This window comes from Rhincodon typus, chromosome 33 (genome assembly GCF_021869965.1).
Source record: "Rhincodon typus isolate 14 chromosome 33, sRhiTyp1.1, whole genome shotgun sequence".
NCBI classification, from domain to species: Eukaryota; Metazoa; Chordata; class Chondrichthyes; order Orectolobiformes; family Rhincodontidae; genus Rhincodon; species Rhincodon typus.
In genome coordinates this window covers 28,785,516-28,800,125 of record NC_063364.1, presented here as the reverse complement: position 1 = coordinate 28,800,125, position 14,610 = coordinate 28,785,516, and the positions used below count along the sequence as shown (strand labels likewise).

At 42.6% G+C, this 14,610-nt stretch overlaps 1 protein-coding gene across 1 annotated transcript in view; it reads right to left on the bottom strand.

The window, feature by feature from the left end:
* The window catches only part of pias1b (protein inhibitor of activated STAT, 1b), a 90,494-nt gene that overhangs the window by 20,944 nt on the left and 54,940 nt on the right, over positions 1–14,610 (bottom strand). Inside the window, exons 5-7 of the mRNA XM_048615856.1 lie at positions 11,599–11,689; positions 11,376–11,510; positions 7,726–7,831 (exon numbers count right to left, since the gene is read on the bottom strand). Coding sequence (XP_048471813.1) covers positions 7,726–7,831; positions 11,376–11,510; positions 11,599–11,689 — 332 coding nt within the window. The remainder of the gene's footprint in view (positions 1–7,725; positions 7,832–11,375; positions 11,511–11,598; positions 11,690–14,610) is intronic.

The window sequence follows — 14,610 nt, the reverse complement described above, 5'->3', positions numbered from 1 at the left end:
TATAGCGTGGTCTTTACACTGGTGCAGTTCGACATTTGAATAAAGGTAAAATACTGCAGTCCTGGAAATCTGAAACAAATACAGAGAATGCTGAAGAAACTCAGCCTGTCTAGCACCATCTGTGGAGAGAGAAGCAGAGTTAACACGGAGTCTAGAATTGGTCTTCTTCAGAAGAGTTGACAACAGTCATACCAGACTCAAACATGAACTGTTACTTTCTCTCCAGATGCCACCAGACGTCCTGAGCTTCTCCAGGATTCTGTGTTTCCTTCAATATGACACTCCCTGACAGTTAATCTCCTTTCACTGAAGCCAGAGGCTCCCTTATCAAAGAAATTTATAGACAGATTACAATTATTACTGCACTTTCCTGAATCTGACAATGCACATTGATGGGTCATATTTATCATTTTTGTGTTGGATATAGTTTAATCTTTTATTGTTTTGTCTATTAGATTGAAGGGAGGGTTTATCTGAATACAAGGGAACACAATCAAAAGTATCTATTCTGCAGTTGTAAATGAGGGTTGCTTGTTGGCAGATGCATCAGTGACTTCGTTATTTTGTTTCACTACAGTCTAACAGTGTGAACATAATGATGAAAATTAATGTACTATTGCCAAGTTTGCAGATGACACAAAATTAGGTGGGAAGGCAAGTGGTAAGGAACCCTCAGGGATACAGACAAGTTAAGCAAGTTATCAAAAAAAACGTGGCAAATGGAATATAATGTGGAAATGTGAAGTGACGAAAGCGATAAACAAAACCAAAAGCTATAACAGATGAGAAGAACACAGGAGTTAAATATTATTTAAATAAAGAAAAACTGCAGACTGCTACAGTCAAACGGGATTTGAGAGTCCTTGCGCATGAATCACAAAAAAGCTAGCAGTGAAGGAATGGAATGAATGTTAGTCTTTATTTTCAAAGGGAATAGAATTTCAAACCAGAGAGGTTTTGATAAATCTATATGAGGTACTACTCAAACCACAGCTGGAATACCATGAACAGTTTAGGCCCATTATCAATGGAAATATATACTGGCATTGGAGGTAGTTCAGTGAAGGTTCACTAGGCTGATAGTGGATACAAAGGGACTGTCTTATGAGGAAAGTGTTAGTACGTTTGGCCTGTATAAATCGCAGTCTACAGAATGAAAGGCAATCATAATAAAACATCAAAAGGTTCTTGGGGAATTTGACAGGGCAGATGTGGAAAAATTATTTCTCCTTGTAGGAGAGTCTAGGACCAGAGGGCATTATCTCAGAAGGGGTTGCCCATTTAAGACAGAGGTGAGAAGGAATTTCTTCCCTTAGAGGGTAATGTATCTGTGGAATTCATCACCGAAAAGGTGCTGCTAAGGCAGGGTTGGTGCTAAGGCTGTGTTGTTAACATTATTCAAGGCTGAGATAGCCAGATTTTTAATGGGTAAGGGATTCAAGGATTATGGGGAACATGCATGAAAGTGGAGTTGAGGGTTATCAGATCAGCCATGATCTCATTGAATGGGAGCTGACTCAGTGGGCTGAATGGCCTACTTCTGCTCTTACATCTTACAGTCTTAACTCTTATCTTAATGTCTGAAGCTAGCCTGAATTTTTCATGTTATCCATTCTTGTTGAAGTCAAGACACCACAAAAGCACTGGACGTGATCTGGCCACACAGGATAAGCTCTGTAGGGTTGAGAGGAAATGGGAAGTTGTTGGCTACAAGGAACTTAAGTGATAAACAATTTTCTCGCTAACCAAGCATTTTACTTTACCTCTACATATTACTTTAGCACAGCAAAAAGCTCCTGTTTCTCCCTCTGAACTCCCTCACTTCTTTTTCCAGTCCTTTAGACAGTTTACCTTGCACAAAGTCAACTACACTTTCAAAACATACAGGATTGGAAATTAAAGCACACTCAATAAAAAGGCTGCTACAGAGGAGTATCCATCGTCTTACTGTTTTCACACCCGACAGTGCCTGGTATTCCAGACTTAGCTGCCAAAAGCATGATGAATCTTTGTCAAACATATCACAGTGGTACAGCATTCCTATCTTCCCCTCTGAAGGGAGACGGAAGGGCTGGAGGGTAGAGGCAGGTAAGGGGAGAGGAGATATCACTAGTTCACCCTTTATCTGCACCTGCCTAAGGGAACAAACACATTTCATTAGCTGAAGTTGATTTGTAGTGACTAGTTGCTGGAGCACCATTACCCATTACCCTCCCCCGCTCACAGTTGTTGTGCAGAGACAATCTTGGCAGCAGTCTTCCAGCAAAGCTAAGACAACTAAAAAGTGCATATTTTCCAAGCATATGGATTAGGCAAAATCACTATTTATAGCAACAAATAGGATACAAATTATGGGTTAACACAGCTTTTATGTGCTTTCATAAGTAGAAGAATTGGAAATTGCAGCAGGAGACAGAGACTTCTTGACTACTTTAAATGAGCAGGTTTAATTCGATTCTGGAGAGAGTACGTTAAGTTGCTTCTGTATTGTGTTAAGACTCTTTCCCACTAGTGGCACCAAAGCTGGAAACCTAAAGTAAGCTTTGGAGTATTTGCTAAGGCCAGTAAGTTTACGCTCAGGTTTCTGCCAGTCTCATGTCAGAGATGGCCCACAAGCAGCAATCCCAAAGATCTTAACACAACACTTATAAATAATAGAACAGCATTCTTGACAGGGGGAGGGGAAGTTCACAGAGAGAACACAAAAAAAATCATTAAAACACTGGTCAGAAATTTTCTGACAAAGACCAAATTCCTTGCTAAAGCTAACTATAACACTTCTAATGAATGAGTTCACTAATAATTGACTGGATAAAAGGAACTATGAGATCCACGCATAGCGCAATGTCTTGGTGTGGGGGTGCTGGTGTTGGACTGGGGTGGACAAAGTCAGATGTCACACGACACCAGGTTAGAGTCCATCAGGTTTATTTGAAATCACAAACTTTTGGAGCACTTCACTGACGAAGGAGCAGTGCTTCGAAAGCTTGTGATTTCAAATAAACCTGATGGATTATAACCTGGTGTCACTTGACTTCTGACAATCTAATTATACCGAGATTTTGGATTCAGTGAGGATATTTACTTGGGTATTTTACAACTGACTATGGCCTATGTTGAAAAGATTCAGCAGAAGGAAAATGTTATGATACTCACCCTTAATTGCCATTTACTAACCCCAACCTAAAAATAATATATTGATACTAGAGCAAAACAGCCTTGAGCTCAGCTGCAATGCAGTTGAGAAATAAATATCCACATATACACATACTCATTGAAATTCAAATGTCAAGTTTGCCCCACTGCAGGCAAGGCACTAGGTCATTCCAGGTATTTGTGGAACTGTGGCCCAGCATCTTCGGTGAGGGAAGTGGTGACCTAGTCATGTTGTTGCTTGACAAGTAATTCAGATACCTAGGTAATGCTCTCAGCATGGTAGACTTTTGGAGTAAGCTTTGCACACAAGCAATTTGGAGAAAGCACATCCTAACTGAGACACAGTGGGAACTCAATGCAGAGGTACTCTTTGCTTTTATTTTGACTGATACTTTGTAACAAGAACAGGGAATAAGGGCCCGAGGGTAGCTGATGCTAAGCATTTTCCAAAATGTTTAATTTAGAACAGTAAGCCATTTCAAATAAGCTCAAAACCACAATATGCTCTTCCTGCTCTCTGTGGGATGCCAGGAACATTTCCAGTGCCTGGGGCCAGCCTCCATGCAGAAAGTATCTCCAGCTGCAGTGCTTGGCTGCACAGGTTTCACAGGCTGCAGCAGCCAGGGACACTAGGGCATCCATGAGGCAGAGTATCACGAATAGCTCATATACAGAAGTGGTCACAACACAGGCTAAGATTCCACAGGCAGAAAAGCAACAGGTAACCACCAGGCAGAGCGAGGAGACTAGGCAAGCAGTGCTGGAGTCTTATGTGGCTATTTCCCTGCAGAACAGATATACCGCTCTGGATACTGTTGAGGGGAATAGCCTTTCAGGGGAAGGCAGCAACAGCCAAATTGGTTGCACTAGAGTTGGCTCTGCTGCGCAGGGGAGTAGTAAAAGTGCAGAAATGCAGTAGTTATAGGGGATTTGACTGTAAGGAGACTAGACAGGCATTTCTGTGCCTGTCAAACAAGACTCCAGGATGGTATGCTGACTCTCTGGTGCTAGGGTCAAGGATCTCTCAGAGCAGCTACAGAACATTCTGGAGGGGGATGGTAAACAGCCAGTTATCCATGGTATTCATTGGTACAAACAACAAAGCTTTTTGAAAAAGAGACGGTGTCCTAAAAGTAGGATAAGGAGAGTTGGGAAGTAATTTGGAAAGCAGGACCTCAAAATGTAATGATTTCAGGATTACGACAAGTGCCACCTGTTAGTCAGAGTAAAAATAGCAAGATATATTGAATGAATATGTGACTTAACAGATGGTGCAAAGGAGAGGGCTTCAAATTCCTGAGGCACTAGAACCAGCTCCGGAGAAGGTGGAATCAGTGAAAACTGGGAGGGTTACACCTGAGCAGGGCTAGGACTGATATCCGATGGAAGAAAATAGGTATGGATAGTCAGGATTATGGAGATATGGCTGCATGGTGACCAGGAATGTGAAAAATGCCACGATGCAAAAAAACATTAGTAGGAGTTGTACATAGAACCACAAACAGATGCTGGGAATGGCATTAAACAGGAAACTAGAGATACATGCAGGGAACATAGGTAATTATGGGCAACTTTATTCTGCAGACAGATTGGGCAATTTAATTAGTGGCAATACCAAGAACAGTAATTCTTGGAGTGCATACAAGATGGTTTTCTTGACCAATACATCGAGGAACCAACTAGAAAACTGTCCATCCTTGACTGGGTATTGTGTAATGAGAAAGGAATAACTGGCAATCTATTTATGCAAGGACCGTTGGGGATCAGTGAGCATAACATGATAGAATTCTTCAAGGTGGAAAATGATGCTGTTCATTTTGTGACTGGAGTCCTAAATCTTAATAGAGGAAACTACACTGGTACAAGGTGTGAGGTGTGAGTTGGCTATGATAGATTGGGGAACATTTCTTGAAGGTATGACAGTGGAAAGGCAATGGCAAAAATTCAAACAACGTGTGGGTGAGATGCAACTATTTTTCTTTTCTGTTTGGTGCAAATACACAACAGGAAAGGTGGCTAAACTTTGTCATACAAGGGAATTTAGAGATTGTATCAGATCCAAACAACAGGCATATCAATTGGCCAAAAAAGAAACAACAGACCTGAGAAACACAATATAGAAAATAGGAGGAGTAGGCTATTCAGCCATTCGAGCTCTGCCATTCATTATGATCACAGCTGATCATCCAACTCAATAGCCTGTTACACATCTTTTGATCTGTTTAGCCCCAAGTGCTTTGTTTCTATGACAACAGAAGACCTCATTCATCGATTTCAGAAATTGCTACTTCTGACAGGCCTAACTACAAGATACAGAGAGTGGTATCCAGCATTCTATCATATTTTGTATCTAGAACAGTCAAAACCACACTTTAGGAGGTCATGTTGTAGAAATTAAATATGTGGCAAGAGGCAGAAGTGAAGATCTTTGTCCTTTTAGATTGCATCCAGTCAAGTTGACAGGCCCTGTGAAGTTTGTTATAAGCACAAACTAAAATGAATCCATTCATGTATTAAAAGTGGTCAGGTAGGAAGAAAAAGTTTTTAAGTAAACTTAACAATGATACTGGGAACTCTGCTCAACTTAGTTCAGAATCCATCTAGATAGAAAGAAAACATTGGTATAGATTCAGTTTTGTGATCAAGGAGTACAAGGCAGCATGGTGGCACAGTGATTAGCACTGCTGCCTCACAGCGCCAGGGACCTGGGTTCGATTCTAACCTTGGGTGCCTGTCTGTGTGGAGTTTGCACATTCTCCCCATGTCTGTGTGGGTTTCCTCCGGGTACTCCGGTTTCTTCCCACAGTCCAAAGATGTGCAGGCCAGGTGGGTTGGCCATGCTAAATTGCCCATAGCGCTCAGGGATGTGTAGATGGGTTACAGGGAAAAGGGTAATGGGTCTGGGTGGGTGCTCTGAGGGTCGGTGTGGACTTGATAGATTGAAGGGCCCGTTTCCACACTGTAGGGATTCTACAGAACTTATGTCAAACTTGCTAAACCTTGGCTATATTAATTGGAGATTGTCTTTCTGATCTGTTAAGTGTTGGAACCTTCACTGCTTGAGCAGGAGTGATTTCTAACTTGAACAGCTGAACAATAATTACATACTTATTCTCTCCTACCAACTTACTCCCACTCTGGTGATGCTCTGAACGTTACTCGTACTTTAAGTCAATCATTTTCAGCACCAAACCAACCATCTTCTCTAAGATCTTCAAATAGCTGAACTGTACTGTAAACAGAAATTGCTTAGCCTGATTAATTAATTAGCAATTATTTTGGCCAGTTCCCAAACAACATCAGTTAGATTCCACTGTGACATCACTAAGTCAGAAGGGCAGTTAAATGCTGAACAGCACATACCATTCTGGCATACACTAATGCAGAAACACGTTAGAAAACAAAGCTGCGTGTCAATTGGGAAGATGTTTCAACATGACTAACATTTTCAAATTGGTCTGATTCTAGAAACATTAGCAATAATTTGCATGCTTTAGCCTCAGGATGTACTCCAATGTAGAGATAAAAACACCCAGGTAAATCTTCTAAGATAAGATAGAGTACAAGGCAAAATGGTCTCCGATTCTGAACTTTATCACAGTTACAGCACTACATCTCCTTTTGGCTGGAGGTGGGCTGGGGGAGGAACCAGTCAACCTCTGATCACTACCATTCAGAAAATGCATTTCTTAACATCAGGTGAGGACAGAATTGTGTAGAGTTGTCATAACTGTCAATAGTGAATGGTACACAAATAAACAGCCACTTGGGCAGGTATTGCACAAAACCTGGCATCCGTAGAAGCATGCCACAAAGAATAAACACAAAAACACTTTCAAGAAAATGATAAACTAAAAAGTGAATTAAATAGTTGCATTTCTCATGGGTTGACATTCATCTCGCACATATATGTTTGAGCATCCTGGAAATTATGACAATTAAAGCAATTTACCACTACAAAATGTAAACTTCAGTTTCTATCAGGATACTCCCCCAAAAATCTTGCTCAGTGATATATTGTAAAAGGTGAAAATGATGTGGTAAAGCGTAACACAGCCAAGGGAGGAAAGGTGATTTGAATCATTGATCAGTGCCAAATTACTAAGCCACCAAATTCTGTTCAAATGAATGTAGAGTATTCATAACCAGTCTCTGTAGCGTGGTTTAGACAAAAGGGAAAAATCCAACTTGGGTTCCCTGCAGCAGTCAATCATTTATCCAAAAACCATTTTGAAAAGTGAGACTGCAGATAAACTGGCACTAATTGAATCAAATTATCTATAGCTGGCACCTCTTACTGTCAAATGGTCTCACTGTCTAACATCACAAAGGAAAATCAGTGACATGTGAGGAAGGTTCTTAAAGGGCTACCATCACCCACACAGCTATTCTCTCTTCTGCCCACTCTCTCACAATTCAGAACTTTTAGCTAGATTCAGAATAAATCATTAGATTAAATGATTACAACCAATATTGAACAGAAAGGAAACAATGTTTTGAATTTTGTTATCACTCAAATGAATTGTAAACTTTGCCTATGCAAACTACCTGTTCACAAATTGTACCTACTTAATGCTCTGGAATGGTCCGGGTTCCTTATTCCTTTAGCTCGCAGTCTTTGAAGCAATACTGCTGAAGACAGCTGTTTTACAAGGTAAACTGCCATGGAATAGTTCTGAAAAAAAAATGCAATGGGTCAACCATGTTGTCAACTGTATCAAATTCAACCACATTTCCAAACACTACAATTAAACCATATACCTTTTGTCAAATTTAAATTATCATATTGGAGCCTGCATCTAGTCTTTTAACGATTATATGTACATTAATTGTATGCACATCTTTCACAAAAATGAAGATAAGGCAGCTTTATAAAGCAAGTACACCCAATGTTTTTAATTATCTACATCCCCAATGATGAAATGTCATTTTCCCACATCACAAAGGAGGCTGCAGCTTTCACTCTTGCTTCTACTCAGTTAGCAAGTGGGACACCACATCTGCTCTTGGTGCTCCTCATTTGTTGGGAGAAACAAACTCAGCCAAGGTTTCCATTCCAAGCTGTTACCTAGCAGTTCTTGCCAGACAGCAAGCGTGAAGAGAGTTGAGCTTGACGATAGTGATCTCAAGCTGTTTATCTACACTGGTTAAGTGCACACAAGAGAACTGGTCAACTGGATGTGGCACAGCTGACCTGGGCAAATCCCAGCCCATGGCATCCACATTCAGTTAGGATTGTCAAGAACGAGCAAGCTGGAAATAGCTTCTCAAAGATCACATTGCAAAGGAGTTTCCTACTTTGAGTACAAAAACAAGGGTCCAAAATAATTATTCAAACTTATTAAACAATGAATAGAAAACCCAAAGCCACTTCAAATTGATACGCAGTTCATCACTGATTTATATTTGTTTAACATGCTTGACCCACAGCAGTTATTTCACAGGATGTGGGTATTGCTGGCTAGGCCAGCAGTTGTTGCACATCCCAACTGCCCTTGAGAAGGTGGTGGTCAGCAATCTTCTTGAACGGTTACAAAGGTATCAAATATAGCAGCTTCCAAAACTTCCTGTGTGGGGAACCTCTTTCAAATAGTGATAAATGGTCATCACAACAACTTTTAAGCTACCCAACAACAGACAAAAGCTAAATACTGCAGGTGAAACTCAAGCAAAAGCAGTTTCTAATGAAATAACAAATGTTAATTGGCTAATTGAGTATTCCTGACACTGTGCTTTTATTTTTAGAACAGTGTTTTGCAACTGTGCCATGAGAGCCTTTAAACTCTTTGGAACTGAGTCCACTCTAAGTTCTGTAACTGCTCTGCTGAGGCTGACCAGATGCCACTTGTTTCTAAATAGGCAAAGTATTTTTAATCAACCTAATTGGACATACTTTGACACACCTCTAGGGCATATGAGATTTGAACCCAGATCTTCTGATCCAGGGCTAGGATCTCTATCACATGCCCTAAGAGTCCTTTGAGTTTAATTGTGCAGTTAGATGCAGGAACAGCAGTTGTGGCAAAGAAGATACCTTGGCCCAGGTAATTATCTACAGGGATGCAACCTGCATCGTACCTTAAGTAGTTACAACAAATTATATGAACAGAAACATACTTCTTTCTTGAATACATATCTCATCTTGGGGTCTTAAACCAACAGACCTATATTTTGTACAAGTGGTTAACAAAATAATGTTCTAATCACATTTAATAAAAGAGGAGACATTGGTTTTCCAAAGAACATACAGAAGTGAGATATGAAGCAACTGAAGTGTTGTTTATTGACCCATTACGTAAACCTATTAATCTCTGAATTATTTTGTTTTAATCCCAAACCAAGAAGTAGAAGCCAAAATTCTAAATTCTTAATTACATCACCTCCTTCTAAGAACACTGTTTACATGACAACCAACAAAACACTGCAGTCAAACCCATCAGCATTAACAGCTGCGGTAAAAGACCTACTCAAATACCACAGCAGAGATGATCAACGACAACTTTTGATCTTACTTGACTCAGTTTTGCTGCACTAAGGCATCATACAAGTTACAATTAGGAACCAGAAGTTCAACATTCTATATCACAATTTCAAAGTTAAAACACGTCATAAACTGATACCACCATATCTGTCAACATTATTATCTGTGAATAACAAATAGTGCCAAGTTGCAATCTTAGATCATACTTGTATTCTTACACCATGACCAAAAGACGAAACATAGCAACCCACCAATTGTTTTTAATGTCGAGTTGCTGTCCTGCCCTAAAGTTCTCCTCAACCTTCAGTTTGAAACTGAAATGCTACAAATATTTTCCATTTCAAGGTATAAAAGGTGATTCCAACATAACACTTCCTCATAGAAATATCAGTATACTAGATTTCAGGATTGGCTTCACCAAAACAAGCAAAGTAGTTCAAGAAATGAACCACACAAGGGATATTTGTGTCAATTTCCCAACATCTTCCAGCTCTGAAGAACAGTCATACCAGACTCAAAACATTAACTCTTGTCTATCTCTTATTCACATGGCAATTTCTTTTCCCAATTCATCCACACCTGTACTCTCTTCACTCGATGCACTTTCCCCCAATTATAACATTATAGCTAGTCCTTACTTTAGGGATATACTTGATCTCCTCTTAGCCCTTCCACAAGTCACCAATCAAGAGCAGGTTGAAGATACAGAGATTGGAAACAATTTAAAGCTCCACCTTTAGGTTACAATGTAACTGTCACATTACATGTACTCTTGCAGGTGCTTTTATAGAATGATTTCAGCAAGTAATAATTACCCCTTAACTTAAGTAATCTTCCTCTCCCATCTATCACATAGCTTTTTCAGAAGCATGCCTTTTAGCAAGGCTCCTCTTCAATTAAGCACCTGAGTACCTGGATGCTGAGTGTTGGCTGACAATTCTGATTCTCACTTGTCCCCACACCCATTCAGGAACAGTGGGTAGCAAGGAATGATAACCAAGATACAGTATTTCCTTCCCTGGTCCCAGGGCAACTGCTGCTACTCTGGCTGAAAACAGCATACTTGGCACATACCTGTAGTTGAACCCTACTTTCTTCCATGGTTTACATCCATACTGGACTGTGTTATTGCAAGATGAGCTAATAAGGAGCTCACTCTCTACAGAATGTTTTCATAAGCTGCTTCCCCTTATGCTTTTGCTTATTGCTGGTGTTAGCTCATATGTTTTTCCTCAGTTTGGGTTACATCATCAGTTTTCTTCATGGAGGATACTTGGTGCCCAGAAATCCAGGCTAAAGTAAAGTATCACACAGTATCCATCACTGCTGGTAGGATTAAGAACAAATGTCATACTCAAACCAATGAACACTTCTTTAGAAATGCCTTTTGTTAATCTCTAAAATTGCCACCACAGCAGTGAGAAACAAGCAACAATTCACTCTAATTATACAGATCAAGATAGATAGAAAATAAACCATTAAATTGCATTACTATATGCTTTTGGTACTACTTGTTGGAAATAGCATGAAACTTTACACTCATTAAGCTTCACTGGTATCCTAGGGCAAGAATACTTAAGTTATAATACAACTGGGCATATTGGATAAACCATAAGCATTGGATTCATTTTAGTTAAACAGAGCTTCTAAAATCCATCACAGAGTGATTAAAATTACCGAGTCATAATGTGTTGTGCTGTTACAATAAGTTACATTGAAAAGATGAAGAAAAGCTTACTCTTCCAATTTCTGCTGACCATGAAACCACAATAGTGTTCGGCACTGTCGTAGACAATCTGACTAGTGAGGTAATATTAATTGGTCGGCTAGGTCGCTTTGGTTCAACACCATTTTTGGTTGGTGGCAGATAACCCTGGAAAAAAAAATTTAAAAGTTACTTAAAAAGTTACAATAAGATTGAGCCAAATAAAATCTAGTAGACCAGTTGACTTTATACTTACTGGCAGGTTACAGGTTTTCCCATTTACTTTCACGCAGAGATTCGGTGGAAAATGATCTTCCTGTGGACAGCTTGTTTCTGATAAACAAAACCTTGAAAAAGAAGAAAAAAATCAGTTACAAACTTCAAATGATCTCCAGTAATTCAGATCTGCGATTGTTGACCAATACTGGTCTAATTATATCAGAGATAGTAGGAACTGCAGATGCTGGAGAATCCGAGACAACAAGGTGCAGGGCTGGATGAACACAGTAGGCCAAGCAGCATCATAGGAGCAGAAAGGCTGACGTTTCGGGCCCAGACCCTTCATCAGAAAAGGGGGAGGGGAACGGGGTTCTGAAATAAATAGGGAGAGAGTGGGGGGCGGATAGAAGATGGATAGAGGAGAGGATAGGTGGAGAGGAAACAAACAGGTCGAAGAGGCGGGGATAGAGCCAGTAAAGGTGAGTGTAGGTGGGGAGTTAGGGAGGGGATAGGTCAGTCCAGGGAGGACGGACAGGTCAAGGGGGCGGGATGAGATCAGTCGGTAGGAGATGGGGGTGCGGCTTGAGGTGGGAGGAGGGGATAGGTGGGAGGAAGAACAGGTTAGGGAGGTGGGGACAAGCTGGGCTGGTTTTGGGATGCGGTAGGGGGAGGGGAGATTTTGAAGCTTGTGAAATCCACATTGCTACCATTGGGCTGCAGGGTTCCCAAGCGGAATATGAGTTGCTGTTCCTGCAACCTTTGGGTGGCATCTTTGTGGCACTGCAGGAGGCCCAGGATGGACATGTTGTCTGAGGAATGGGAGGGGGAGGTGAAATGGTTCGCTACTGGGAGGTGCAGTTGTTTATTGCGAACCGAGCGTAGGTGTTCTGCAAAGCGTTCCCCGAGCCTCCGCTTGGTTTCCCCGATGTAGAGGCAGCCACACCGGGTACAGCGGATGCAGTATACCACATTGGCAGATGTGCAGGTGAACATCTGCTTGATGTGGAAAGTCTTCTTGGGGCCTGGGATGGGGGTGAGGGAGGAGGTATGGGGGCAGGTGTAGCACTTCCTGCGGTTGCAGGGAAAAGTGCCGGGTGTGGTGGGGCTGGAAGGGAGTGTGGAGCGGACAAGGGAGTCACGGAGAGTGTGGTCCCTCCGGAAAGCAGATAAGGGTGGGGAGGGAAAGATGTCTTTGGTGGTGGGGTAGGATTGCAGATGGCGGAAATATCGGAGGATGATGCGTTGGATCTGGAGGTTGGTGGGGTGGTACGTGAGGATGAGGGGGATTCTTTTTTTGTTATTATTGTGTGGATGGGGTGTGAGGGATGAGTTGCGGGAGGTGGGGAAACACGGTTGAGGGCATTCTCGACCACTGAGGAGGGGGGAAGTTATGGTCCTTGAAAAACGAGGACAACTGAGATGTACGGGAGTGGAATGCCTCATCCTGGGAGCAGATGCGGTGGAGGCCACTTCACCAACACCTTCCACCCCAACCTTAAGTTTACTTGGACCATCTCTAATACCTCTCTCCCCTTCCTGGACCTCTGTCTCCATATCGGGCAACCACCTAGAAACCGATATTCATTTCAAGTCCACTGACTCCCACAGCTACCTAGAATACTCCTCCTCCCACCCACCTTCCTGCAAAAATGCTATCCCCTATTCCCAATTCCTTCGCCTCCGCCGCATCTGCTCCTAGGATGAGGCATTCCACTCCCGTACATCTCAGTTGTCCTCGTTTTTCAAGGACCGTAACCTCCCCCGGCTCAGTGGTCGAGAACGCCCTCAACCGTGTTTCCCACATCTCCCGCAACTCATCCCTCACACCCCGTCCACGCAATAATAACCAAAAAAGAATCCCCCTCGTCCTCACGTACCACCCCACCAACCTCCGGATCCAACGCATCATCCTCCGACATTTCCGCCATCTGCAATCCGACCCCACCACCAAAGACATCTTTCCCTCCCCACCCTTATCTGCTTTCCGGAGGGACCACTCTCTCCGTGACTCCCTTGTCCGCTCCACACTCCCCTCCAGCTCCACCACACCCGGCACTTTTCCCTGCAACCGCAGGAAGTGCTACACCTGCCCCCATACCTCCTCCCTCACCCCCATCCCAGGCCCCAAGAAGACTTTCCACAACAAGCAGATGTTCACCTGCACATCTGCCAATGTGGTATACTGCATCCGCTGTACCCGGTGTGGCTTCCTCTGCATCGGGGAAACCAAGCGGAGGCTCAGGGAACGCTTTGCAGAACACCTACGCTCGGTTCGCAATAAACAACTGCACCTCCCAGTCGCGAACCATTTCAACTCCCCCTCCCATTCCTCAGACGACATGTCCATCCTGGGCCTCCTGCAGTGCCACAACGATGCCACCCAAAGGTTGCAGGAACAGCAACTCATATTCCGCTTGGGAACCCTGCAGCCCAATGCTATCAATGTGGACTTCACAAGCTTCAAAATCTCCCCTCCCCCTACCGCATCCCAAAACCAGCCCAGCTTGTCCCCGCCTCCCTAACCTGTTCTTCCTCCCACCTATCCCCTCCTCCCACCTCAAGCCGCACCCCCATCTCCTACCGACTGACCTCATCCCGCCCCCTTGACCTGTCCGTCCTCCCTGGACTGACCTATCCCCTCCCTAACTCCCCACCGACACTCACCTTTACTGGCTCTATCCCCGCCTCTTCGACCTGTTTGTTTCCTCTCCATCTATCCTCTCCTATCTGCCCCCCCATCTCTCTCCCTATTTATTTCAGAACCCCATTCCCCTCCCCCTTTTCTGATGAAGGGTCTGGGCCCGAAACGTCAGCCTTTCTGCTCCTATGATGCTGCTTGGCCTGCTGTGTTCATCCAGCCCTGCACCTTGTTGTCACTGGTCTAATTATACTTCGGATTAGAATTTCCAGTCTTGATATTCAGCATCACAATATATACTGCATCCAGTATTAGGCGATTCTAAACAATTTCTTGGTCTGATTACCTCTCTGAATACATTTAGATTTCTCAACGGGTCAATCACTGAGTAGCAAATAAACAACACAACTT